The sequence below is a fragment of the Calypte anna genome, chromosome 8 (assembly GCF_003957555.1).
Source record: "Calypte anna isolate BGI_N300 chromosome 8, bCalAnn1_v1.p, whole genome shotgun sequence".
Classification (NCBI taxonomy): Eukaryota; Metazoa; Chordata; class Aves; order Apodiformes; family Trochilidae; genus Calypte; species Calypte anna.
Window position 1 is genome coordinate 21,166,683 of NC_044254.1, and position 27,052 is coordinate 21,193,734.

A 27,052-nucleotide genomic window follows, 5' to 3' on the forward strand; every position below is an offset into this window, starting at 1 on the left:
AGGGAAAAAAAAAAAATCCTTAAATCGCATTGCTCATTTACGGGACAGCTCTTGGCTGTAAACTTACTACTAATAAAAGGCCACTGTTATGTTGGCTCTTCAAAAATCCCAGACACCTTATGACCTTAATTTTTTTACACAGCATTTTTGGCCAAAGCCATCCCCAAGCACTTAGCCAGATGAATGTCCCCTCTGTATCCCAGGCCCCCTTTGCCCACCAGTGAAATGCTGCCACCTCCGGGCTGAACCGCAGCAGCTGTCGCGGCGCAGGCCCGGACCCCCCCATCTCCCCCCGGAGAGCTGTGAGACCTCCTGCACCGCTCTGCCTGGTGAGGAGGGGGAGCAGGGTGTAACTAGAGGTCTCGGGTGGAACAACTGGGTCAGTTCTGGCTATGAGGTGTATGTGAGAGCACTGCTGTGGAGAGGAAGGGGGCACAGAAAAGCATTCACTCAGTATTTCAAGTCTGTGTCAGCTGCTATGAGGTCTCTTACAAGAGGTGGCCTCGTTCTGCCCCCCCCTTCCAGCTCTGAAGCACCCCCTCACTGTTTCCCTTCTTCTAAGGTTGCAGTTTTGCAACCTTATTTACAAACTCAGGAGGCAAAGGTACTTTTTGGTTCCTTGAGGACTTGGCAAGGACATGCCACACTCAAAACTACTCTCGAATCCATCCTCATGGCTGAAGAGACATTACATGAGGAATGGGAAGCACTTTCCAAATGAAATGTTTTATTGATCTAATGACCTAAGTTGCTTGAAAGCCTTCCGAATAATAAATATTTTTCATTTAAAACCTTCACCGCATGCCATTTTTCTTTGTTGTGTTATAATATTAATAGACCCAAGAGACTATAATACAAACTCTGAACTTACTTCTGAGAAAAACATGCTGAAAACTTTTTGGTAAAGGAACCAACTTTCACTGAAAGCCAAAGATTAAATAATTTTCTCTAGTATAAAGAGTACAGGTTAGCAGTCAGAATGCAGGATTATATTTGTTCAAGGTCAGTAATAGTTTACAGTAAGCCAGTGTGACCTGTAGAAAGAGTCGTTATCTTGGCACCAAGACTGTGCTTTTAAATTAACATCTCTCTTGACTTTGATGCTGAACAGTGAGGGTACTGACCTTATTTAAAATGCTTTTCTTTTCCCTGCTTCAGTTTCCCCAAATGAAAACGAGAACAACAGTAATTTCTCACCCACCCCAAGTCCAAGGAACACTCTCTGGGGGGTGTGTGGCCTCGTCGCTGCATGCACGTGCATCCCCCTGGGAGCACAGCGGACACAGCTGCTGGGGAAAGCATTTCCCTAAACTTGGTTTTAAGGGTCTTCTCTGCCACAGTGAGTGCTAACAGCTGTAGGAAATAACAGAGGGGCCAGGCTCCCCACAACCTCCGTCTTTTTCCCTGTCCTCCTCTGAAAATATGGATAAAATGCAAATATTTAATATTTCATACTTTTATACTAGACTCAAATCTGCTAAAATGCCTCAATTGCTATGTAGAAACTGGGAGAGCAAAAGAAAGAGACTAAAATGATAATAAGTCCAGAGTTTGGTGTGAAATGAATACACTGCAAAGGAGGGCGGGGACTGCCAAGACATTATTAATAGGTTTTACCCTTGAGCTCTGGCAGCTACTTGTTCTATACACAGAGGAAAAGGATTAATCAAGCCTTGCACGTAAAGGTTCTTTCTGTGGTGTGCCAAAATATTTAAAGCAGCATATACAAAGTGTAAGCCTTATTATTATACACATTCAATGTAATCATCTTATGCTACAGTTAAAGCCAGGATGACAATACAGTAGATTATTGTGCACTAGAACCAATTCAATTCTAACACAACGGGATGTGGCTTAGTCACTTGGTTCAGATCTGGTACTTGAGACTCTTTTTCTTATGCTGGGCTAAACTGTGATTTAAGAGATTTAATCAAGCTTTGGGAAATGCTTTCTTTGCTAAGGAGGGAGAAAGAACTGAAAGTCTGCACCTGGCAATCCTAATAATTTCCAATTTTCAGCTCACTTTGCTTCCTGCTTCATGGAAATTCACCTTAGTAAATAATTGTTCAAAAAAACTGCCGGGGCTGAAAGGATGACAGCTCAAAGAGGAACAAGTTTTAAGAAAAAAACTGAAGCTGGAGGATTGTACAGAGGCTACTGAAGAGCAGCAGCTCCTGCTGATCCCTCCTACACTAGTTCCCAAAGGGCTAAGCAGCAGACATATGATATATTTTCTTAAATCAAATAATTACAGTAAATGCATGGGAAATGGTGAAACTGAATACTAGGTCAAAGCTGTAGGTCACTAGCAATATATAGCTTAAAAAAAGCAAGGCTGCCACATTTTCTTTATGTCACTGGCCTAGACTCAAAGGCAAACAGAAGAGTACTTCGGAAACGTCACTGGCTGACTGCAGTTTCAAATAAGGCTTCAGAGACCTTATGTGCCACTCAGGTGAAGTGTACAGAACAAGTGACTAGAACTACAAATCCATGATCTGCAAAATTTTGGAATTTAAGGTAATCACATACCTTTAGACTAATAAGGCACATGGGCAAAAAGAAATTCTCCCTCTCCTGACTTTTAACTCCAAGTAAAAGTGGAAAAAACAAAGTGGAAATAAGCATTTCTGATTTATTTTACAGGGCCCAGAAGCAGGACAAATTGAAGCTGGCACACATCCTTTTGGATTTCCCATTCTGAGTAGCTTTCCAGGTACCTTATGAGAACCATGGATTGCTGCACTACCAGTTTACTGAAACTAAAAATCCCTCTTTAAACCTGTTTCTGTGCACAGGCCACACCTGATCATACACTTTCCTCTGCTAGGATCTTCGTTTCGCAGTCAGACTGTTACAATGGAAGTTGCATGTTTATCTGTCTATAGAAGGTATTTGCAATCAAAACAGTTAAATTCCACGGGACTGGAAAACAACCTGACAAGGGTCTGAAAGCTGGTTATAGGGATTAAAAGGAACAGCAAAGGGAGGAAACAGAAGAAAGAAAAGAGCAACACACGTTGTGGGTTAGGCAAAGCAGCATCTGGCTTCCTCCAACACCTACCATCTAGAAAGCAAGAAGACACGAGCTTTGAATGCAAAGATGGGAAAAATTCAAGTGTTATGGTTTAAATTCCCAAAACCTACCCAAATCCATCCTATGTAGGATTTCCTCTGCAGTAAATCTGGCAATTTGCATTTCCTTCATCTACAATAAATGAATTATACTTTGCTCCTGCTCCTCACCAATTCTGTAGCTTCTTCCATTGGTGCTTTGACCTGTGTTTCCTTTTGATTTCCCCTTGGGACTTACTGCTTCTGCCTCACTTTTGACTCCTGACAAGGTTTTACAGCCAAACCAACTCATATCTCAACTCCCCTGAAACCTTGACACCTGAGCATTTGGCAACACAGTAACCACATTTCATCCTGACAAGACCCCAACAACCCTAATTGATTGAGAACAGTTTTATCTCAGGCAGAAATTAAAGTGGGCACACAACTTTGCTCTGCTGCCACTGAGGAGAGTGTGGGTGGGACAGTCAGGATGAAGGCTGCTCTGTATCTTGGCAATGCTGAACAGGTACAAAGAAGAAAAATACATTTTAGGGGAAACTACACCATGATATCAGCACTCAAACTTGATGAATCTGGTTATCAGAAGGATTTCCTGACATTGCTACACTGAATTCATGACTCAGCCCATGCAGTCAGATACACCCTTAGTCACACGCCAGCCTGGATTTAGGTGTCAAACTCCAGCCATGGGATTTCAGGACACAGGGCCATAAGGGCTTGGGGCAACATCAGCATTAGAATACAACCCAGTTTGGCAGTGAAGAAATATCCCAAGTGATAGGAACTTTACACAAGTAATACAGAGAGACTTGCATTGTTTTCTAATTTAAAAGAACCTATATGATTTAATTTATCAGCTAATATTTTTAGAGTATCAAATAAGAACTTTTTTAAAACAAAGCCTTAAAATTAGAAAACATAGTATTATTTTTGCAGTATGACTGCACAATTTAAAACTAAAGGAGAATTCAAGTTAGACTGGAGCCACTTGCAGACAGCTCTCAGTTTTTCAGTCCAAAAGAACTTTATAACTAATTATTTTAACAGCTAACTGGTATTTTTTAAAAACACCATTAGAAATATGACAAGATGATGAGCATTTGTATCAGTAAAAAGAAAAAAAAGGAAAACAGACAAGACACAGAAAAACCTCTCATTACCACAAGAAGTGCTTAACATCAACCCAAATCCAAATTTGCATTTTTGAAACAAGCAGTTACAGTGGTTACAGCCACACTGGGTTGGTTTCTGGTTAAAGTAGATTATTCATGATTAAAAATGTCCAGATTTGTTAATAGCTATAACAGAGTTGCTGCTTCATATTACTATAAGAAGTTGAGCTTACACCTAAAATGTTTTCAGGAGGACGCTGAAAGTTGGAGCATTACAGCAGTAAGCTCTATGGAACAAAACCAAACTGCACTGAAGACAGAGCTGGATTTCCAAAAATCCTTCTCATCTTTCACCCATTACTAGGACCTGAATAAAAGCTTAAGGTTGGGCCAGAGGAATTCCATTCCTTTAGAAGAGTGATAATATGGGAATTAGAATATTGTAGAGGACACAAGAAAATCTTGTGTACACTCAATGCAGTGAGGCAGGACCTCAGGCAATATGTTAACTTCCTTCCCTGGGATGGTTACTGCTGACTGAAGAACTTCATGCAAACCAGGGTGCTGTTCCACATACTCCAGCACACACCAACTCACTTAGGTAGGATCTGCCTTTATAATAAGGAGACAGTCACTGTTCATTTGAAAAAAAACAACCAAACCAAACACACATCCCTGAAGAAAGAGCTGTCTGCACAGCTAGTGAGACACTGCTCATCTGTGCATTTTGGTTTTTTTTTTTTTTTTGTTGTTGTTGTTGTTGTTGTTTTTGTTTTTGTTTTTTTTTTTTTTTTCTGCAGTTACAAAGTCCAGTTTTGGGCCGAAATTAGCCAAAAGTATTTTATTGCATTGGCACACTACTTGTCTGGAGGCAAGGTGAACTTCAGCAATGAAACAGATAGGAGAAATGTCATTAATCTAGAGTTAAGTGGCCCATAATACTGAAAGCAGTAGTAGACAACCATTTTAACCACAGAACACAAACTGGCACTGAAAAGCAAGAGAAAAGACAGTGACTGACACCTCTGTTGCCTGTGTCACCTGGGGCAGTGAGTTCAGCCTCACAGACCAGAAGCAATAATCTGACCATTTGTAAGTAACAGAGCTGAGACACCTCTGTTAAGTTGCCCTGAGAACAGCCCTCTGTACAAAGACCAGAATTGCAACAAATTCAATTCTTTTCCTTTACGAGTCTAGACTTGGACCTTATGATCTCACAGGTCCTTTCCAACCTGGATGATTCTGTGGTTCTGTGATTCTGATATTTAAACCCATGGTAGGACAACTCCCTCATCCTGAAACAGCTAAAAGAAAGAAAAAGAAAATGGGTCATGGATGACCTGAAGATTATCCTTTACAGTTTTACAGCAACCTCAAATACTATTAAAACAAAACAACTTCTGTTCCCTTCTTGCTTAAAAGAGATTGGGACTATTCTGTCTGTGGCTGTGGACTGTTTCAGTATTATCCAACTGCATAAATGAAACTAGTGTCAAAATTAAATCTTAAATGGCTTGAGGTTTATAGGAATTAAAGAAGGAAAAATTAAATTTGAAACTCTGCTTGTTTACTAGCACTAATTAAATATGCCAGATTTCTGGGCAAGCTTCCTAGCCTGTGGCTACTACGTTACTGGCCTGTAAAACAGTCAACAAGTATATGAGTACAAAGCACAAATACAATAACAGATTTCATGCACAGTCCTGCCCTTAGTTTATAAAGAAAAAATCTATTAGAAACAATCTGTAACTATAAAGACCTGTGCTAAACCTCTAGACTATAGTAGTATAAAAAAGGGCCAAGTCTACAATGGTTGCTTTTGCAGAAAACAGTAAAAAAAAAACCAACAAAAACAAACAGAAGTAAGAAGCAAACAGGAAGCCTTAAAAGACTGGTTTACTTCTAAAAATCCTATGCTAGTGGGGTCTGCTCTCAAAATAGTTTGCTATTAAAAATAAAAGGAAGTTTCTGGACTAAAACAGAAGAAGTGGGCCTGATTATTCACAAGAAAGAAGAAAGCTGCACTTTTCCTACATGGTAGGCTTTATGATTATACTGGAACTGTATTAAAAATAGGTTTATTCTGGAGAATGTCACATTCAACATAAGCAAGGGCCATATCCATAACTATGGTTCATTTAGACACCAAACCCTTACAGACAGGTACTATCCTTGCATTCTGCATTTTAAAGGAACCAGCACAAAAAGTGAAGAGTCTATGATGAAGCTGTAAACCAACCAAGAAAGAACAAACCAAAGCCAGTTGCAGATAAATGGAGCCTCTGGAGACTGGTGGTCTCAGTACATAGCTAAATGAAACAGAATATAATGCAGTGGTGCCTGTGTCACTCCCAGAGAGGCAAAGGCAGAAGAAGGAGGGACAGTAAGATCCCATGGCCTAAACACTGGTCTTTGCACACCCTTCTTTCAGGAAAAGTTCCTAATTTACTTTCCACAGCTGCAGTTTCTACAAAAGCAGCAAACAACTCTTAATGAAGAAACACTTGAGGACAATTTGCTGCCTTGGTAGCTTTAAAATGAACAGCCTTTCACAGCAACTCAAACTAATGTCTGTTCCCACCATACAGTAGCCTTGCTCAGCTTTAAGGAAACCAGGAATTATGCTTCAATAAAAATTCAGCCGCACAAATATTCTCCTGTAAAAAGAGGCATAAACATATAACTCTCCAACTTCCAGAATCACGTACATGAGGCAAAGGGAAACGATATAAAAATAACTAGGTTTTTGTTTACATCTCAGATTTACAAGAGCAATTCCAGAAACTAAATTCTTCCACAGAGGCACTGATTTAATTAGCTTGCATAGCATGCTTTACTTGTATTGGGACCTCTGACGTACACTGATATAAAGAAACAAATACACAATGGATACACACAAAATCACTTCCTAAACTTTTTCTATACCCAGGTGCAGGTAAGAATTCTATAACACACTTTCATGGGCTCTTCCCTACATGCAAATTATCTTTTTTAAATATATACAAACTATGCCTGTTTTCAATTTCAACTGTGATTGGATCAATTGGATCATATATTCCTGCAAGCCAGCCAAAAATCAAATACAAACGGAGCCCTGAAGGAACTTCTGGAAGCACAACAGTTTTATGTCTGGCAAGAATCATCATCTCTTCTTCAGAAATGAAGTGACAGCAGTATGTAAAAACATGCTGTCATTCACCATTAATGAAACACATTCAGAATTAAAAAATGCAACTGGTGAAAATCTCAGATTTGCAAGTAAGCACAAAATGATCAAGTAATAGCAGAAAATTCCCTTCTTCCTTTTTTATAGCTATTTATGTCAATTTTGGGTCTTACTCTTCATCTAGATGACAAAATCAGCTCCTCAGAGCTGTGAATGCTGCGCCTGTTTCAGGACAGAAGTTACAGCAGTGAGGGGGACATTTTTGCTTACGGCGACAAAAAGGATTACCAAGAATGTCTTCTCATACACAGTTTTTTCCCCAATGTGTTTTGATCCACATTAGTGAAGACTTTATCTGCTTGTCCTCCCTCATTTTAGATTTAAAAGCCAAAATATCACAGAATTTTGGGAATAAATACGTAACTGTGAGTGTAATTAGGAAGGTATTATTCAGAACAACACGTAAGTTCAAATCAGTGCCTACCTGCATGGAATGCTTCTGAGGCTCATCCATTTTTTTTCCACCTTGTAACTTCATCTAATTCTCCATACCCATGCTCTGCCCAGCCTGGACCAACCAGGGATCAACAATTTTGATCTATAAACTTACACTTAGATACCTGCTGTTTTTTCAGGTTTCTAGATACGCTGACATGTAGCTGAAGTGTTTTTCATCAGTAGTCTGGGTGGTTTTCTGTGTGTGGTGAGGAGGTGAATGCTGGACTGAGCCAGTCAGCATCAAAATGGTTAAAATGAGCAGGGATGGTGGGAAGGTGGGCTGCACTGTAGTGATTTGAGGCCACAACCAATGCACATGAGACAGCCAAGAACAAATGCAGCCTATGCAAGGGAAAGATGTTGGGGTCATATCTTTGCAAAGGCAGAATTGATTTCTAAGATTCTAGATAATTCAATTGAGACTTGAATTAATACCTATGGTCAGTTTTCTAATTGTCATTGGAGAAGGAGTCAAAATCAGCGGTAGATTTTCAGGTAAAAGCTTTCCAGAAGTCCTGAATGGAATCTGTGAGCCACCTTCACTGCGGATTTTTGGGTTTATTTACAGAAATTAACAAGTCAAAGGACAGAAAAGAGTGTTAAAGCAAAAGTAGCATTTAAATTCTTGTGCTGCAGTCTGCTATGAGACTTCTGTCACTCAAAGACTCATGCTCAGTATCAGACACCTTTCTCGGACATGGACAAACTTATATCCCTGCATCCACACACCTTTCCCATATGCACAGATTCATATCCTTGCATCCACTGCCTTCAAGATGGTGAATCAGTCAATTACAGCTTCGAAACACCAACATGAAGGAACAAGTAAAGTGACATAGATTTCTGTGTAGCAGGTTATTCAACTGTACTTCAGCTCTGGTGCTTGGCATTTCTGCTGTTCATAGCATTCTTGACTTACAGGTTAATTATGCCTTAATTTATGCACATGACCTTTATGAGGCCACTATTTAGAAGGGCAGTATAACCATTTTTTGTTACCATAACCTGTCATTCAGAAAACATTAATTCTTCATGGACAGAATTGTCATTAAAAGAGAAAAAAAACAGATCACACACAGCAGACCAAATCAACTCAGAAAACACTTTACAGCAGATCACTTGTAAAAAAAATAGTCATCATGCTTTTAAAATGTTCAGGAAAAATGAAAGCAGTTCTTATTTGGAGAGATCACCTTGTAAAGGGAATTGCTTTTCTACTGTAAAAAGTAAGCTATTTGAAAGGATGCTAAAAGATAACTCTTGTTTGACACTTGTACTTTGGTGGAACCTGAAAGTGCTGACCAAGAATTTAGTGAAAGACTTGGCAGGGCTGGGTTAACAGTTGGCCATGATGATCTTAAGGTCTTTTCCAAACTAAGGGATTCTATGATTCTACACAGTTTACAAACCTACAGTTCTTATCTCAGAATTTAAAAGCTGCTAACAGGTTGCCAAACTGGAAGTGGAGAGAAGCAATCAATGTATGGACTGAAGGAACACAAGCACTGTTCTGTTTTTTTTATCCTGAGTAACATCGACCCAAGAAATCCCAGATAATAGTACTGTTTCTGCACTGGAACTGGCTCCTACCTAGTCCTTCTGGTTCTCCCATGCCCTGAGCCCCTGAAGCATTCATTAGCTCAGGAGCTGCTCTGCATGCCCAGCTACTCTGCTGCCAGCCCAGCCGGGCCCTGGCAGCAGCACGTTAGCTCAGGTGCACCAACACAAGCTGTGCCAGATTCAAGCCTACATTTGTAAAACCAGCTCAGGTGCATGCTACACATTTCATCACCCAGCTACACATTTCATCATGTACACTCAAGAGTAGTAGCTCATTAATGCAAAAGAAAATATGTTTAATTTTTCACTATAAGTCCAGTGCTTTTGTATGAAAAACTGGAGAATGCCTACATTGAAAGGAAATTAAGGGACAGTGATAAGAATTATCACTGATTAAGTGATAATAATAGCAGCACATAACACAATAAACTATACAGTAATGCATTTAAATACTGCTGGTGTCTGGTGTGTGGAAATTCAAGTGCTGAAACTGAAAATCTTGGTTTAAAAGCTCATGCTGTACACAGTGTTACATCATCTGCTTTCTGCAAGTCATTTTAACAAGTACTATTCTGATTCTAAATGTAGGAAAGCCAACAGTTAACACCCCGTATTCTGAGCAGCATTTTTACATTTACAGTACTCACATAAACATCCATGAGTTATGTCCCATGAGACAGGACAGTAATATTGCATTAATTTCAAAAAGTGAAGACTGTGTGAGACAAATATTAAGTGGACTTCAAGGCTATAAAGCCAGGTAGAGAAGCGAGATCTCTTTGTATATTAGTTACAAGACTATTAATCACAAGAACACAATTACAAGACTAATCGCCTTCTTAATGCAAACTGGTGAAAGCTCATCAATTCATATTAACTTTTACCCTTTCCAGCACCAGATTATCTGTAGAATGAGAACTCTTCCTCTATTCACAAAGTTTGTCCTAGAAAACAAAATAAGCAATCAAACATTCCCATATTTTTCCAAAGACAGGAACAGATCACTAAGAAGTAAAGTTAAACAACTTTTCTGAAAAGCATGTAAGTCAACAGCTGGCCAGGACGTAACAATTCATGTTTCACCTCGGGTACAAGCTTATCTCTGTCACCTATGGAAGCCTGGAATCTGTGTAACGTCTCTACTATCAAAAGCCCTTCATTTCAATTGACAAATGTCAAATGCATAGCAAAAAGAATACCAAAATCTACTTTTTTACAGGTTGCTTCCTTCACATTATAATGTAAATCAGAAAACACCCAGAATTGTGTATTCTAGAGCTACTCTATCATGAGGTACCTCTAAAACAAATAAATGCAAGAGACATATTCCTTAAATCTCAAATACATTCTTTTTTCTCAAAAGGTAAGATACAGAATAGCATACCAGCAGGCACTAATTTGTCCCCTCAATAGCCAGAGGCTTTTAACTACACCAACTTAACAAAGGAATCTAAATTGTATAAATCAATGTCTCAATTAACATTTTGTTTAGGAAGAGTTACAAGAGAAACAGAATGTAATCATTTGCTAGCACAGTGGCTCCAGAGGTCTGGGAGTGAGTGCAAGAAGAATGGAGTTGAATGTGGGAAGGGTCCATTATTCTTTCAATAGCGTCTGGTGCTGCAAAATATGTGCTTGCATACTTTCCTACTTGAAAAGCTTAAGTCTTTGGGAGCTCCTTGGTCTGGGAAAATGGCAGGCACCCAAATGCTAACCCAGGAATCTAGGAAGGAGATCTACCTGAAGAACAATATTTTTCAAGTGGCCTTAGAAGTGAAAAATGGCCATAAAGAGAAGTCTCATTCCCAAGGGATTTTATTCCTTCTGTCTGGCTGCTGTTCACAGGTGCCATTCTCCGCAGACATCCCCAGCACATTCTAAAGCAAGAATGGAGAGAGGGCCTCTCTGAAAATAATCACACTTGCTGAAAGACCTGCCCTGAATAAATATCTCTAACAACAGTACAAACAGAAATCCGCCTTCTTGCTCGATACTTTAGTTGAAATTTATGGCACTGCTGGCCACGATTCTGTTATTACTATTCTACCTGGCTAAGGCTCAAACTCACAGAAGTGGGAATTTCAGAGGCATTTTCAGAAATGCTATAGCTCATTTGGTGAAATAAAAAAAAAAAGCCCAACAAAAAAATTATACCTAATTAAAGAAATGCTGTACCCATACATTAGGGAACAAAACTGTATATTACACACATATGCATACATGTATGAACACACGGACCACAGAGATGGGACGGAGAAGTTAGGGACACACGTGGCCTCTGAAATTACATTTAATGCTACACCTTGAGAATAATAAAGCAAAAGGAAAAAAATAAAATCAAAGGGAATAGTGAAAGACAGTCTCCTGTGCTCTTGCAAATATCACCAGCTGCTGGAAGATTTATATGCAGAAAAACTAGAAGTTGAGCTTTAACTTGAATTTCCCTTGCTTTCTTACTGGTTTGCTTCCAACCCTTGGAGTTTAATTAAAGCCCATCAGCCAATTTTTTTTCTGTCTGAAGGCCCTAAATTATTCCCTTTTCAAATCTCTCTGACTGACCTAGATTTTTCAAAATCTTGAGCTTCCAGTAACCTGAATAATGAATACCACTCTTCATATAATTTTTTTAAAAAGTTAAAGGATTTCAAGATGATCAATCCAATACCAAGGACTACTGCCAGCCAATATATAGGCAGGTACATGAAAAGTTATATTTAGAATCAATAATTGCACAAGATAGATTGTTTTGCATTGCCATTTCACATATCAAGGTCTAATACCCATCTCCTCTTAACTCCTATTCATATGGAATATATATGTATTTCATACATAGGTAAGATATGACTAAGGGGAAAAGAGGTCTTACTGTGTGTAAAAGGAACCTCTATCTAATCTCCTCTAGCCGGGGAAACGATGCAATACATTTGATGAAGAAAGGGAGGATCTGAAGCCAGCAAAAAGTAGGATTTCCCAAAGCAGAAACAGAGGACATGCTGCCCTTAGGAACAGATCTCTGCTACTTACTCGATCTACTGGAAGAGCTCCCGAGGAGCATGTCTTAGCAAGAGAAAGGAAAGTCTGCTATGCTCTTCATTTCCTGTGTAATTCCAGAAACTGCCAGCACAATGCTGTTTGGGGAGAACCACACAAGGGCTATTCAAGAGGGAATTCAGCATTGTATTCTGAATGAATGGAAACATTTTGAAAGATACATATTTGCTGCAAGTAAAGGAGAATGTGAAGCCAATAAGGACTGTGGGCACACATATACCTTCAACCAATTATATGTTCTGACTCTTTTCATTATGACTTTCACAATACTCTTAGCAGTGCTAAACATCACAGTAAATCATTCAGGTTAGAGTTCACAGTAGCCATGAAGTACATGTAATAAATCAGCACTAAAAATATTATGCAACTATAGTTCAAGTGATACCAAGTGTAGCCAGTTTTAATGGAGAGGCTATCACTTTTATGTATCCCTGCAAGTTAGCAGTTCCATCTCAATGACTAGGATGACTTAACAGCTCTTCAAGGTCCAGGTTTATTAGAACAGCATAGATAAATGGTTTCTTTCACAAATAACATGGGTACTTCCCTCCAGCTCACTGCAAGAATCTTCTGCTAAGCATGGCAATTTGAAGGATTAAAAAAAAAAAAAAATCTTAAAAAAATCTGCAACACAACAGTTGTTAGGGAACCAGAAGCTTTGGCTGGGCTCAGAAGCCAGGACCTCAGTCCCAGGCAGAATCAGGCCTTTTAACTGAAGGGGAACAGTCACATGCCTCATTTCACCCTTACTTTGCTTTAAGCTAGGCTGCCTCCCCCCCACCCCCCCGCCATATTCCACACTGGCTGATAAATTCCCCAACGGCGGGTGTTAACTAACTCTGCATTCCAGTCTGCTCTGCGTCATGGAGTTCCACATCCCGCTGATGAGGAACACATGGTGGACATGTGGTAGGGGAGAGCCTGACAGTGCTCGTGCAAGCAGGGATAACTCCTCTGACCTATGGGTTTTTTTTCCTCTGTACCACCCCAAGCACACAGCAATGAGTCTGTGCCCTTCCATCACACACTGGTCATTCTGGGATAACTGGGAACAAGCCGAAACACTGAGATTCCAACAGGCTGAATACACACTATGAATGAAAATATACGTTGAAAGCAAATAATGGATCATCCTGTGTTCTGCCCCTAACCTGACACTTTTTGATCATACAGGTTACATGTGGATCAACTGGGGTAAGTACATCACAAAAACAACTGGCAATGGCTACACTTCCCATCAACTATGTGAAATAAACTAGCTTACGGCATTGCTAAAAAATACACAGTGGCAACTGTACTAAAATATTAAGACATCTTTCTAAAAGGAACAGACCGTTTGTCATCTTTTCAAGACTTAAGCCTGGCTTAGAGTAATAGTGAGATTCAGCTTCAGTGTTGTCCAACTTGATGACTCATCCAGAGCACCGCATTTACCAAGTCACATGGACTCTGGGGTGTCCAAGCAATACAGTCAGCTCTTCCTTCTTTGAAACCTCCAAAAAGTAAAACTGAGTAACAGGCTAAGTACTGGTCTGAGACCACAGCAGACAGACAGGCAAATCACTAATGACAATCTGAACAACATATTTACCGACGGTTAGAAACCAACTGCTGAGCCTCATGCTCTCTGCTTTTAGATGTATCTGTACTGTAATGCTGGCAAGAACCTTGCAGTAAAATTAAATCCATTGCCAGTAAGAGTTTCTGTAGCTACATTTGATAGAAGCCCTTGCTAATATTTCAGCTTCTAAGACTCATGACCTCTTACCTGTACAAGCTGTCAAGACACAGCATGACCTTTCTTTTATAAATAGGACCTGGATATGTTGTACATTCCTTTCCAACCCACCCTCCCCACCCTGCCCCCCAACGAATGAGTGAAATAACACAGCAGCAGCAAAACACAATACAATCTGGTGGGAGCAACAGTATTAGAATCAGTAATAGTAGTATGATTTTTTAAAATATGATCACGTTTACTGTACACACATAACCGAAAAGCACCAAATTAAAATGTTTTACATATATTTGGTCACATGCATTTTAGAAACAATAAATTAATTTTGAAAATATTCAATTTCTTAAGTTGAAGGCTACACTCATCCCTGACATTTTTACAGAAAAAGCAAAGCAAGTTGAACAAAGTTTAAACTAATATAAGAAAGGGAAACTCACTGAGCAAATGAATGTTGTAGTTAAAGCAGATACACTTGGTGAACTGAGAAAATTCTAAACAGGCAAACAAGACTCAAAGGGCATCTCATCTCCCAACTCATGACTCAAATAACAATTCACAGACCAGTACCTTTTTCTGAAATGTTGAGCAAAATCCTTTTTTGTAACGAAATATGATTAAAGCTAAACCAACATTTTTAAAGTGTGGTTATAGTCTGAGAAGTTAGTGTGTAAAAATCACACCCTCTTATTCAATAGAATAGTTCCCCTGTTTTGATTCAGTCAGATCCACTTGCTTTACTGGCTAAAATAACTTTTTACAACTTTCTAAATTCCTACTAGTACTGTGAAACCAATTCAGTTCTGGGAAGGGGAACCAGATTCTTTTCTGGCTTGTGCATCTGCAAAAGGATTATTACCTGAATCTACACATACAAATTCTATTCCTGTGATGGAAGAGCCAAAAAGAACCTGAATTATTTTCAGAAAAGTTTATTTTTATTTCAGAAAAGAGCAGATCTGGAATAACTGCAAGTGCAGATCTGGACTGACAGGAAACAAATGAAGATCTGTGCATCACTCTCTAAAAGGCACATTCAAGAGAAAAAAGAAATATTCAATATTTTTCCCAAAACTAGGTAGTCAAAACTAGCTATTTCTCCAACATGGGAATGCCACCAAAGCCAATACAAAGCCAATATTCATCTCATAGACAACTGAGCCCAGCACCAAGTTTTTGCTCTGTGGTCTGCCCTGAGTTGTTCCTTAAGGTTTTCCCACTGAGCTGGTTTATTGCATATTCCTTTCCCTAACAGTGATTCTGGTTGTGGGGACTGCTCCTAAGTGCACAAATAACCAAGTTTTTAAAGTTCTGCTGTTTAATCTGTTAAAAGTAACACAACTCATTTGGGCACACCCAGCTGGGGGCAAGTTGGAGTAGGTGGCCCGCTTGATCAGTGCAGCTGGAACTGGGAGAGGACATCTGCCCATGACCTAGCTTAGGATGCTTTACACAGCATCTGTCTATACCTGCATCATGCTCAGCCTTTCTCATGAAAGTAGTTTTAAAAAACCAAAACTAACATAAGAATGGCCATAGGAGTGCAGAGTATCTCAGAGATTCCAATTTCCCAAGAAGGGCAGTTTCGCAGAACAGAAACACTAAGGAAGTTGCAGTGTGTTTATATATGATACACTTATTTAAAACAAATTATCAGCAGAAAAAAAGGAAATATCCCAAGGCAACAGAAATAAAATCAAGTGTATCAAAGCTATTCCTAAATTCCCATTACCTACCCACTTGGCAATGCTGACTTTTAAAATTATACTACACCATTCATTTTTACTCTCATGATGCAAGAGGAAAAGGAAGAAAAAAAATTCCCCCGTGTTACCCCCCTCTTTCTATTAAAATATCTTAAAAACATATCTGTACTGTTACTTCAAGGTTACTAATGTTAGTACTGTATATATTTATAGATGAGGTATTCCTTTCTGTCTGAAGCACATGAGGTAATAAGTAGCTGGAATTGTCATGGTGATTTATTAACATATTCTCTAGGAGAAGCCCTGCACCTGCATCTGTGCAGACGGAACACCCACGAAGGCTGAACTCACCCTTACACAGCCCACAAGATCTTAAAAGGAAATGCTCCAAATTTAGACCTGCTCCAACAGGTGTCTTTTACTGTCTCACTTTGCATGACCATAAATATCAGAGGTGGAGCAAAAAGCTCCCCGTCCATTGTAATCATGCTTTGAAAACAAATACCTTTGCCCCCTCCGAAAGCAAAGGCAGCAGCTATGGAATTCTCATCATTTCCTCACTCCTTCATCCTGCCAAGACCTAAGTCAGAGAGATGTCACAGGCAAAACCAGGCTCCAGGGATGACCACATAACTTTATTTTTTTCCCTTCAAAGGGCCCTAAGCTGGCTCCAAAACTTCCCCTAACTGTATTTCTTTCATTCTGATATCTCATCTTGCAGCTATCTGCCAAAGTGAATGACATGCACAGGCTGTTCATGGCTTTTTATAAGCTCTCATTACCCAAACAGGGAACCATTTCCTTGAAAATGCTTTCCCCAGCAGCATTGGAGTCTCTAGGCACCACCAATAAATTTGTCTCTTGGCCCATCCTGATGCACACCAAAACGTGCCTGGATGGATGTATTTGATACTGTTTTGCACTTGTTTATTGTAGGGAGGATGCCACCTGTGGGACTTGTCATCAGGGTGATTAACAGCACAGGGAAAAAAAGGCAAAAAAAGCAAAAAAACCACACATACAAAACCAAAATCCAAAAACCAAACACAACAACAACAACAAAACAAACAAACAACAAACAAAAAACCACACACAAAAAAACAAACCCCCAAAAACCACCAAAAAAACCCAAAAAACCCCAATAAGACCAACAAAAAAACCCCAAGACAAACAGCTGAATGGAAACTTTTGCCAGACTTACTCTGGCAAGCAAAGGAGAAAAATTCTTTCTGCAGTGTAAAAAGGACAGGCATTCTCAAAGTCAAAATGGCTATCCACAACTCACAAAAACCCTCTACAAATCAAAACAACAAATCTGGAAAGGAAATCCTAACCAAACTGAGAAAGAAAGTAACAGGTTACACCATGAACTTAGGAATCCTATAAAAACATTTCATTCTGTAACACTTTCATTATTACAAAATGCCTGAGTCAAGAGCAAATAAATATTTAATACTCAACAGGTACTCAGGAGAATGTGTGTTTTCCTCTGTCCCTCCCTACCAGCTGCTCTTTTATGGCAGGAAAGCGAAAAGCGTGAAATGCAGTGATAGGAAAAAGGCAAAGGTCAGGAAAAAGGTTTTTCTTCAAGGATTTAAATTAGTGTTCTACAGCTTTGGATGTTTTGTCAACACAACTTCCCTCCTGTGATGAGGGGAAGCCAAAGGTCCTTTGAACCATTTCTGTATGGGATCTAGATTTTTAGCAGTGACAAGATTCCTAGCTTTAAAAAAAAGTTCGTCTTCCCTTTTCCTGTTCCTTTCACCACTCCTTCCCTTCACTCCCTCCTCCCACTCCCTTCATTAAAAAGGGAGAGAAAAAAGAAAATAGAAAAGAAAAGGATCTGAAGAGCAAAACAAGCATTGAAGGAGTTCTAGAGTTCATGTAATAAGACCACCATAGCCCTTCAAAAGGAACATTAAAAGCAAAACAAACAAAAGCAACACCCTCAAGATGTCTATTGTATTTTACAGGGGAATGAATGAGTGTACTGGAAATTCTCCCATGTTGCCACAAAGTCTGTTGTTTCATCAAAACAAAGTCCAGAGATCAAGAAACAGCCAACATGGTAGCTGAAAGTCAGTCACTTAAGTGATCCATGAAGAAAAACAAGATTGGGCTTGCTCTTTTTTTTTTTTTTCCCTCTCTTCTTGTTTTACTATGATGTATTAAAAAAAAAAGACTTCAAAGATCATTTAAGCGTTGCTTTTGTTTCTCACATGAGAAAGTCAGGGCTTGAGCAGGTCTAGACAACACAATGGTTAAAACATCATTAGCTGCCAACACTTTTGTCTTCCTAAAGCTCCCACAGTTCTTGCTACCTTGGAACTGCTTCATTTGAAAATATTTTATGATTTCCATATACTATTTTGCTTCCCCCACAGTTTCTCCAAGATGGCAGCTGTAAAACAGAGAGTGCATGTGCATCCACAGCAGGAAGTTTCCCACCTCAGAGGCTCACCCAGGTGGATATTGTCCCAGTGATCCTGCCTGATGCTTCAAAATATCTTTTTCTTAACTTCCCCCTCTCCCTTTTAACACTTAGCAGATCTCCTCTCTGTGCTTTTAGACTATCCTATTATCTGTGGATTTTACTTGGGGGGTGTCTAACATTTTAGCTTTGATAACTGTATATATGGAAATGTAAGAATGATATACAGATTTTTATGCCACCTGTATACCAGTAACACTACATTTACCAAATGCCAAATAGTTATTGCTCAAGAAGATCTGCTGAAGACAATAGAACTGAACAGGTGCTCCTAAAGGCAAAATCTGCCGTACAGGATAAAGCCTGATTAATTTAGCTAAAGGGTAACAGGAATGAAAATCCTCTGGTTAGATGAACCTGTAAAATCAGAGGTCAACTGAGATCACATATGTTACAGCAATTTCTAAGTCATTATATCATAGTCATCCACTAGTGTTAGGAGAAAACCATAAAGATGAGCCCATCACTAACAGTAGATAATATATTCCTACCAAGGCCAAAATAGACCAAGAAGGCTTTGCACAAAAACATAGAATGCAACAGTGCTGAACTACTGCTATGCAGATCAGCTACTGTGTATGTATAGAAGGCTTGCTTGCAACTTCATCCCTGCAACATCCAAGAAAAAAACCTGTGAACATGCTGGGACAGGTTTTTTTGCATCACAGCAGATAACAGAGCTCACTCTTGACCACTTTCCTTCTAGAGTAATCATTAAACCTGGGTGGAAGGGGAGTCTCTCCATAAGCATACAGCACCTCCCTTGCATCAGGTAGTGGGAATGTTCAAGGAAAGATTACACCTCACTATGGCCCACACCACACACACCAGAGGCATTTTCACAGAGGAGATTATCTGAGGGCAGACCACAGATGTCCAGATCCTTGACTTACAAGGTCCACATGGATGAATTTCCCAGCTCAGATGGCTGCCCCACAGGTGTCTAATCTCACAGGGGTGAAAATCTGACTGTCAGCCTGGGACAGACTACAAAGCCCAGCCTCTCAAGGAGCTAGTAGAGGTTTCTGCAGAACAAGTCAGAAAACACGTGCCTGAGAAAACTAATATCACTGTACAGAAAAGCATAGAGAACAACAAACCATCTTTCCTTCTTCTACTAATGGAAATTAATTATGTTGTGCAGGAAGCTCAGCTACTCTGGCATATGTAATAAATTCATCCATGCCCTCAGTGCAGTTTAATGATGCATATAACAAGGATTCTTTAATTAATCTTTTTAGGCCTGGAAACAGAGCTGAGGTTTTGTGCCTTATATGTGAAAAAGTATCATAAAACTGTGAAAGCCTCTCTCAGATACGCTGTAAAACCATTTGGGACTCAGCTAATGAGACTAACATTTGACTTATGGATATAGGTCTATGACTTCTGAATCCCTGAATCTAAACTCTATCTGAACTATAGCAATACTGGCTGAATTTCAGGGAGTTACATTTTCACCCATTCCTTTTCCTTCCCTGGAATTTTTCACAATAAAGTTATGAGACAAGCCTATCAACTGGTTGCAATGATGTAATGAACAATAAAATATTGCTCCCTGATTATTGCAAAAGCTGCTTTTCCTCGTTCCGTCATACCCTACTTTGTCTTTGACCACCACTCCTAGGCCAGAGTTATTTCCCACCATTACAAGTTCAGTTTTTATTACAAAGACCCATAAGCTTACTTCTGAAGGATGGATCTTTTAATGACAAGTTCTTCATCCAAGTCAGCTTCATTAGCCATGAAGAGCAATCTTTTTCCTGTGTCATCCACTCCAATGAAGTCACGCTGCTCCACTGAAGTAGAAAATCAAATACAATCATTATATAAACCTCTCAATGCAGGCTAGAAAGACAAATGGGACCACACCAACCACCACCAGCAACACCCCCCACTCCCCAAATATGTAATACTAGGTTACAGACTAACATAGAAAATCAATGAATTTGCAAAATTAATCCACAATGTTTTCAGTCTGGGTAGCTGATGTATATCTTGACATTCAAAACACTGGCCCTGCAAGCTTTCTGCATCCTTTTTAAGAAGATGCCAACTACAGGTCCTGACATGCAACACTCCATCTTGAGCTGTGTTTTCCTTCTCTCTCTCTTTTTTTAATTTTTTTTTTAATTAAAAAAACCCAAACTGCTACCTGAATTTACACAACAAACCCAAGGCAAGCAGAGAGTTCTTCAAAAATTCAACTGCTTCTTCCTCGTCATAAATTACTTCATATTACAATTTGGTGGTCTGGAGATTATGATTATTTCAGTTAAGACATAACTACTTCGCAACTGATCTCCTATTTCAGGTAAATTCTGATAGTAACAGAAAACCTAGATTGCATATATAAACACACATAAAAGAATAGATTCTAAGACTCCAACGATTGATGTTTCTGGGTGGGTAAACTTGGTTTAAGTATCTATTTATAAAACTGCCAACCTAGAGAATACTTAACAGCTACATATATTATTATGGCAATTCCCATCTCCTGCAATCTGCAACTGTGCATCAACAGTGACTTCGGTCAACTGAAATGCAAAGCATTTACTTTTGAACAGTTTTCCACAACATCTGAGTACAGTGGTGGCATCTTATTCTAACTTGCACATTGTAGCAAGACCCATCACTCTGGTGGAAACCATACATAGATCTTTACAGGAACACAGGCTGTAAAACAATGCCACAGTACAGTTCTAAAAAGACCCCCTTTCTCCAATTAAATACTATTATTTTGGGCCAAACTGGCAAATATTCAGTCTCCTAAATTCTAAGCCTTTGACCAGACCAGAGTAAGAGCATGTTCTGTAAGTAGTTAATTCTCTAAGATCTTTTCTCAGCAAAACTATTTTTAATCCAACTTTTCCCATTTCAGCCCCATCCCTTATTTTCCTTTTACCTGCTCCTTCAGAGTTACCATAGTAACAACCACTATCAAAATACAGTCAAATCTGCACAGCTGTTGAAAGTTCTCCTACTGGCAGCCTTTGATCCCAGTGATCAAGCATACCCTCTTGAGAAATCCCCCTATCCCTTCTCAGAAATTAATCATACAGCAAACAAGTACAAAAATAGGTCTGAACATGTAACACTATGACAACTTAAGTACAGTTAGGATAAAGCTCACTTGCTGTAAAAACCCAGAAATAAATCTTGAAAGAAGTGTCAATTCTCATGCTAAGGAGAGTTTGAGAGGAAGGGGGGCAAACCAAGCATTGCCACTGCCACCTAACTGGGGTCTTCTGACAGGCTAAAAATACAACAGTGACTGATTTTCATCCATGAAGGCACCGTCACTTCTCTCAAAGCTCAGGTTGTGGCTGCCCATCTCCTGACTGTTCCTACAGAAACACAACATACAACACTGCTATCACAAAGCACTAAAAAAAAGTGAAAAATAAAATTTGATTAAAATGGGGCCAGGTACAGGACTGCTACCAAACCGGTTACTCTTGCTTATGTGGATTGGTAAGAAACAGAGAGCAAAACCATGTGACAACCCAATTTTTAAATTTTTTTTGGTAGCGGATGTCAGGCCAGGTTAGTTTTTTTACTGTGCACTGGTAATAAGTAGGATTACTCTTGTAATCTAAAAAAGATGGAAGTTATTGCTAAAATCAATTACTTGGTGATATAACAGTGCTGTTTCAAATCACACTGAAATCACTTATTAAAAAAAAAAAAAAAAAAAAAAAAAAAATTAATACATAACTAGTTTACAAAATCCCTGGAAGGGAAGTATGAGAAAAAATCAGATGCAGTGATGGTAGCTAAAAAAATCTAAAACCTAAAAAATTTACAGCATAAAAATGGAATATAGGATGTGTTTTAACTCCTGGCGATAGATACATAAGGAATTGACAAAGTCATTGCAATTTGTTAATTACCTTAGAAATCAGATCCCCATCAATTTTGAGGGCTAAAGAAATTATGACATCAAGAGAGAATGGAAGTTAAGCAATACAGTGATGAGACAAAATAATTTTTGGTTAGATTTTCTAAAATGCTTTTTAATCAAATGCAATGAATTGACACTTGGGAAAAAGACACAGTTGTTAAAGATTTGATATCCCCACCCTTTTTCAATTAAAGGTAGAGAATTCACACAAGGCAGCCTGCAAGACCACCAAGAGGTCTTCTGGCAGACACAGGGAATACCAGTGATGACATGCCTGCTGCTTTCAAGACAAGAAAAACAAGCAGGAAAAAGTCACCATCCCCTTCTCTTCTGCCTTTATCCACAGAAAGGTTTAGAAACTCTTTTCCACTCAATCCCTTGCATGTCATCTATAAGCACATGGCTCCATTCTGGGGGTCTGAATTCCTGACTCTCTGTTTATTTGGGATACTAGCATTCACTAAGACACTGTGGGGTTTTGGTTTGTAGGTTTTTTGTGGTGGTTTGTTGTTTCTTTTTTATTTTTTTAATTGCCATGGCTCTTATTAATCAATTAAAAAAGCCAATGAGATTATTATTGTTTATACAGGATCCCCTAAATATAAAAGCCAATTAACTTTACCCTGCAAGTTGCAGCTGAGTTGTCAAGCATTCCAGGAAACCATTAGTATGATTTTATAGCTGCTTAACACTGCAATTCATACTCATTTCAAAACTGTTCCTTATATCACAGTTATTAAATATTCAATAGTAAGCAAGGACTTTCTATCAGATTTCATTACATTTGCCAAATTAGTGTTGTTGCTCCTTCTAAAAAAGTTAATGCATTTGTAGGAACAGTGAAACAAAATGTTGCAAAATAACTAGTCCCTTAGATTAAACAGATGGCCCCATTATATCAGGAGTGTACTTTTTGAAGTCTAACTCCATTATAAATCTTTGAAAAACTAGACTTTCATGTGCTCTTTCAAGACTTCCATTTTTGCTGCAAAAATTTCTGCATATTTTATTCTTAAGGAAAGGTTATTTCGATTCCTCAGCTACTAGAACTGATGAAATAGCAGGTGCCATCTAAGGTCTTCTCTACCATCAAGTGGTACAAGCAAAACACACAGCCATGAGGCTCCACAGTCATGCTGTGATGACTGCTCCAGGGGAAAGAGCTTTGATCTGTGGTGGTTTTGCAATCTGTTTTGTTACAACAAAATAAAACTTAGAAGTTCAAAAGGTTGAGGGGAAAGAAAAGCATAAAAACAAAGAGTCTGCAAGATGGTCTAAATAGGAGAGAAAGATTGCAAACTTGTGGAAATTGGGACTGTCTGAAAAAAACACTGGTCAGAAATCAGAATAGAAGAAAAAAGGTGACTATGTGTACACAAATGAAGTATATCAAGATGAGAAGTCAGAAGTGGAACAGGGGATGGGACTGTCTGAAAGAACAGAATAGATGAGAAAGAAAAGCTGGACTCTTGACAAGGATCCTTGAAGGTTTTAAAGCCCAAGACAACAAGAATGGAGGTTGGTAGTGGCAAGAAGCAGCCATGGGGAAGAGACAGGGATTAACCAGGACAATGTTGAAGTAATTCAGTCAAGTAGTGAGGAAAAACAAGAGGGTCCAATGCTCCCCTAAAATTCCCTGCTCCGGAACTCAAGAAGAACCCCAAATTCCTCAGTCTCAGCACTGTTTTTTTAGCAAATGATTGAAAAAGGTATGATTGGGTATGTGCCTCATGCAAGGCAGTTCACAGAAAACACCTTACTAGAGCCACCCATGACAGCTCAAATAGAGTACCTTTAAGTGGGAGACCTTAGCATCCACCTCCACAGAAAAACACTGTGGGTGTCAAAACAATTCCACATGATGGAATGTTTTCAAGTTTGGTTTTCTACATATCTGAGAAATCATACAAAAAATTTAACAAGTCATGTAAGAAAAGTAAAGCTACAAACTCAAGCACACAGACTTTAAAAAACAAGCAAATTAAGAATGCATGTGCAACCTGATGTGTTTACATTTTTGCAGTCCTCATAAGATCTTGTTTTTCCTCACAGACCTGCCTCACCCCCACCCTGTGTGCTCAGAGCTTGCATACTGGGCAGCTCTATGATGTTTAACCGTAGACCCATTCATTTATAACTCCTGAATGCTCAGCTCTGTGGCTGTAGTAGTGCTCCTGACTGTTTCATATGCCATTATCACTTTGCTTACCTTTTCAAAAACAAGAGTGTTTAGAGCCATTTGGGAGTCCAAATCCTACATGCTTTCAGTCCTACTATCCTTACACTTTGCTCCAGAAAATATTTTTCATGCAGAATTTAAGCAATTACTTTTAAAAATACATTTCCTCCACTTTCAGACACACATACATAGTCCAACTGCTGGCTTGCATTTCACTCCTCTCTCTAGCAGTTTGAAGTTATGCTTTTTTATTCGTATTACTGTAATGCCTTTGAGCTTTAATCATGAACCAGGACCCACTAAGCTGGCAATAATCAAGCCTCAGCAATTTAACAGATATCATTAAAAGAAAATGAAAGCTATGGTATGGGAACAACCGTATGGTATTTAGTACTTTTAGCATATAAGTAAAATGGGGATAATAGCCCTGCCCTGCCTTACAGCAGTGTTGTGAGAATAGATGCATTAAAGATTACAATGCACTAAGATATTATGGTAAGAGGGACAAGATAAGCATCTAACCAAGTCCTTGAAATCAGTGGGAGTTTTGCCTAGTAAAAAGCTCCTGGATATGATCTCAGAAGAGATCATATCATGAGAGGGGAGGATGTCTAGATGTATTTGTTACCCACCTAACATTGGTCCCTACAGACAATGGTAAAATTCCCAGCTATAATCTGGCTCTTGAAAAACCTAACGGTTTTAATGTTCATATGTAACAAAAATTTAGGGTTTGATCCAAAACTCACTGAAGTCACCTGGAGCTTTTCCCTGAACTCTTGTGAGCTTTGGATGAGAGCCTGCAAGATTACACGAGTCTAATACTTAATTCAGAGCTGGAAAAATCCAAGTTGCACCCTACCAGGGAACCTGTGGAAAAATAGTGTGCCTGTACCTTAATTTTTTGTTTCCTCTGGTACTGATAACTAAACATATCATACATACCAGTGGTTTCTCTATCATTTATTAATAAATAATGTATTCCTATGTACATACCTGTCTTTTTTTTCCCTTTCTGTCCTGGTATCCCTTCTGTGAGTTCATGAGTTTTCTTCATCAACATGGAGAGAGTAGCATCATGTGTCCGAAAGAGATCCACAACTTTGTATAAATCAACATCTGTGATCAGATCACAGCTCAACACCAAGACATCCGTCTGTCAAGAAACAAACAAACAAAAAAACAACAAACCCTTCAGAGATACAAATGACCACATATGGATGAGCATTTGAGAGCTCAACAACAAAAACACCCATAGCTTTTTTTTCTTTTAAAAAACACAGGGTCTGCAAAAAAGTAATTGTTTATTACCAGTTCACTCTTCTTAAGTCTTGCTGTTTCTGAATTAATTTTGTTATTTCTTATCCAGATCTGGACCATAAAGAATATGTGACTATCTAAACTGCCATCATCTGCTCCAAGGGAAGGAACTGGGACACAGAAGGCTTTCAAAACTGCCATGAAATTCTGCAGTATTTACAACTGCTACTTCTATTTACATAATGATGTAGAAAAGAAATCTTTCTGAATAAATCTTTTATAGCTGACTTTGCATCTGGCTACAAACCACTGGAAAAGACATTTAAACTATGTTAAGATTTTTCTTGGGGGGGAAACAACAAACCAGCAAAGAGTATCTAGTATGTGATTTACTCAGTAATTGCACTGCAATGGTGGGCTCAGTTTAGAAATACATTCCTAAAACCAGCAATACCCCATATATATAAAATACATATGTAAAAAAGAGGAAGTTAGGTCCAATTTAATACAGGCTGGTATTTAATTTTGATCTCAGAGGATTCCGAAGTGCCTTACAAAGTATTTCAGAAAATGCCTGCATATATCACAGAAATATTATCACATATGGAGTGAGACATGGCAGCTTCATTAACCATGCATGCTATCAATATATTCTGTCTAAAAATTCTTACTTGGAAACAATTTTCTGTATTTCATGTGGGTAGTGGAATATACAGACAGAAAATCTCCTAGTTCAGCAATTATCTTCATTTAAACTAATCCTAGTATAATATTTATGCAGCATGGCCTACAGAAAAGAAGCAAGTTTCCACTTTATTTTTTGTTAATGATCAACCTTCTACACGTGTCTCAAGAAGACAGTGCTTCTTTCTAGACATTTAATAAGAAGGGAAGTAGAAAATAATTGGCAAAATCTGACTCAATTAACTAATGGAGGATCAATAATTCTACTTTTACTTTTGAAAACTACCTCAGTTCAAAGTGAACTAGTTCAGCATTGATCTTTTATTACAGAAAGGTTTGCTTTACAGACTTAATTTACTACTATGAGAATCCACATTGTAGGTGAGACTGGGGACTGGGATTTAAATTATTTGACAGGTTCTCCTACAAATGCTAGGCAGTTTCATGTGTTTACCAATAAGTCATTGGAATTCACCCTGTCACAAACTGTTAGAGCTGCTGATTTGGTATGCTGTGCAAAAGGTCAAGCTCTTCAATTTTCATGTGATTTCTTCCCACTTTACTCAGAAACACCTGGCTACTTTACAGGAAGAAGGTACAATGTGAAGGCTGAGAATTTTACACATTTGAA

General features: G+C 38.8%; 1 protein-coding gene across 1 annotated transcript in view; it reads right to left on the bottom strand.

Annotated features, from left to right (window-relative positions):
• EIF2B3 (eukaryotic translation initiation factor 2B subunit gamma) overlaps positions 1–27,052 on the bottom strand; it is a 99,770-nt gene that overhangs the window by 53,328 nt on the left and 19,390 nt on the right. The window contains exons 4-5 of the mRNA XM_030455115.1: positions 25,474–25,633; positions 20,082–20,193 (exon numbers count right to left, since the gene is read on the bottom strand). Of these exons, the coding sequence (XP_030310975.1) occupies positions 20,082–20,193; positions 25,474–25,633 (272 nt within the window). The remainder of the gene's footprint in view (positions 1–20,081; positions 20,194–25,473; positions 25,634–27,052) is intronic.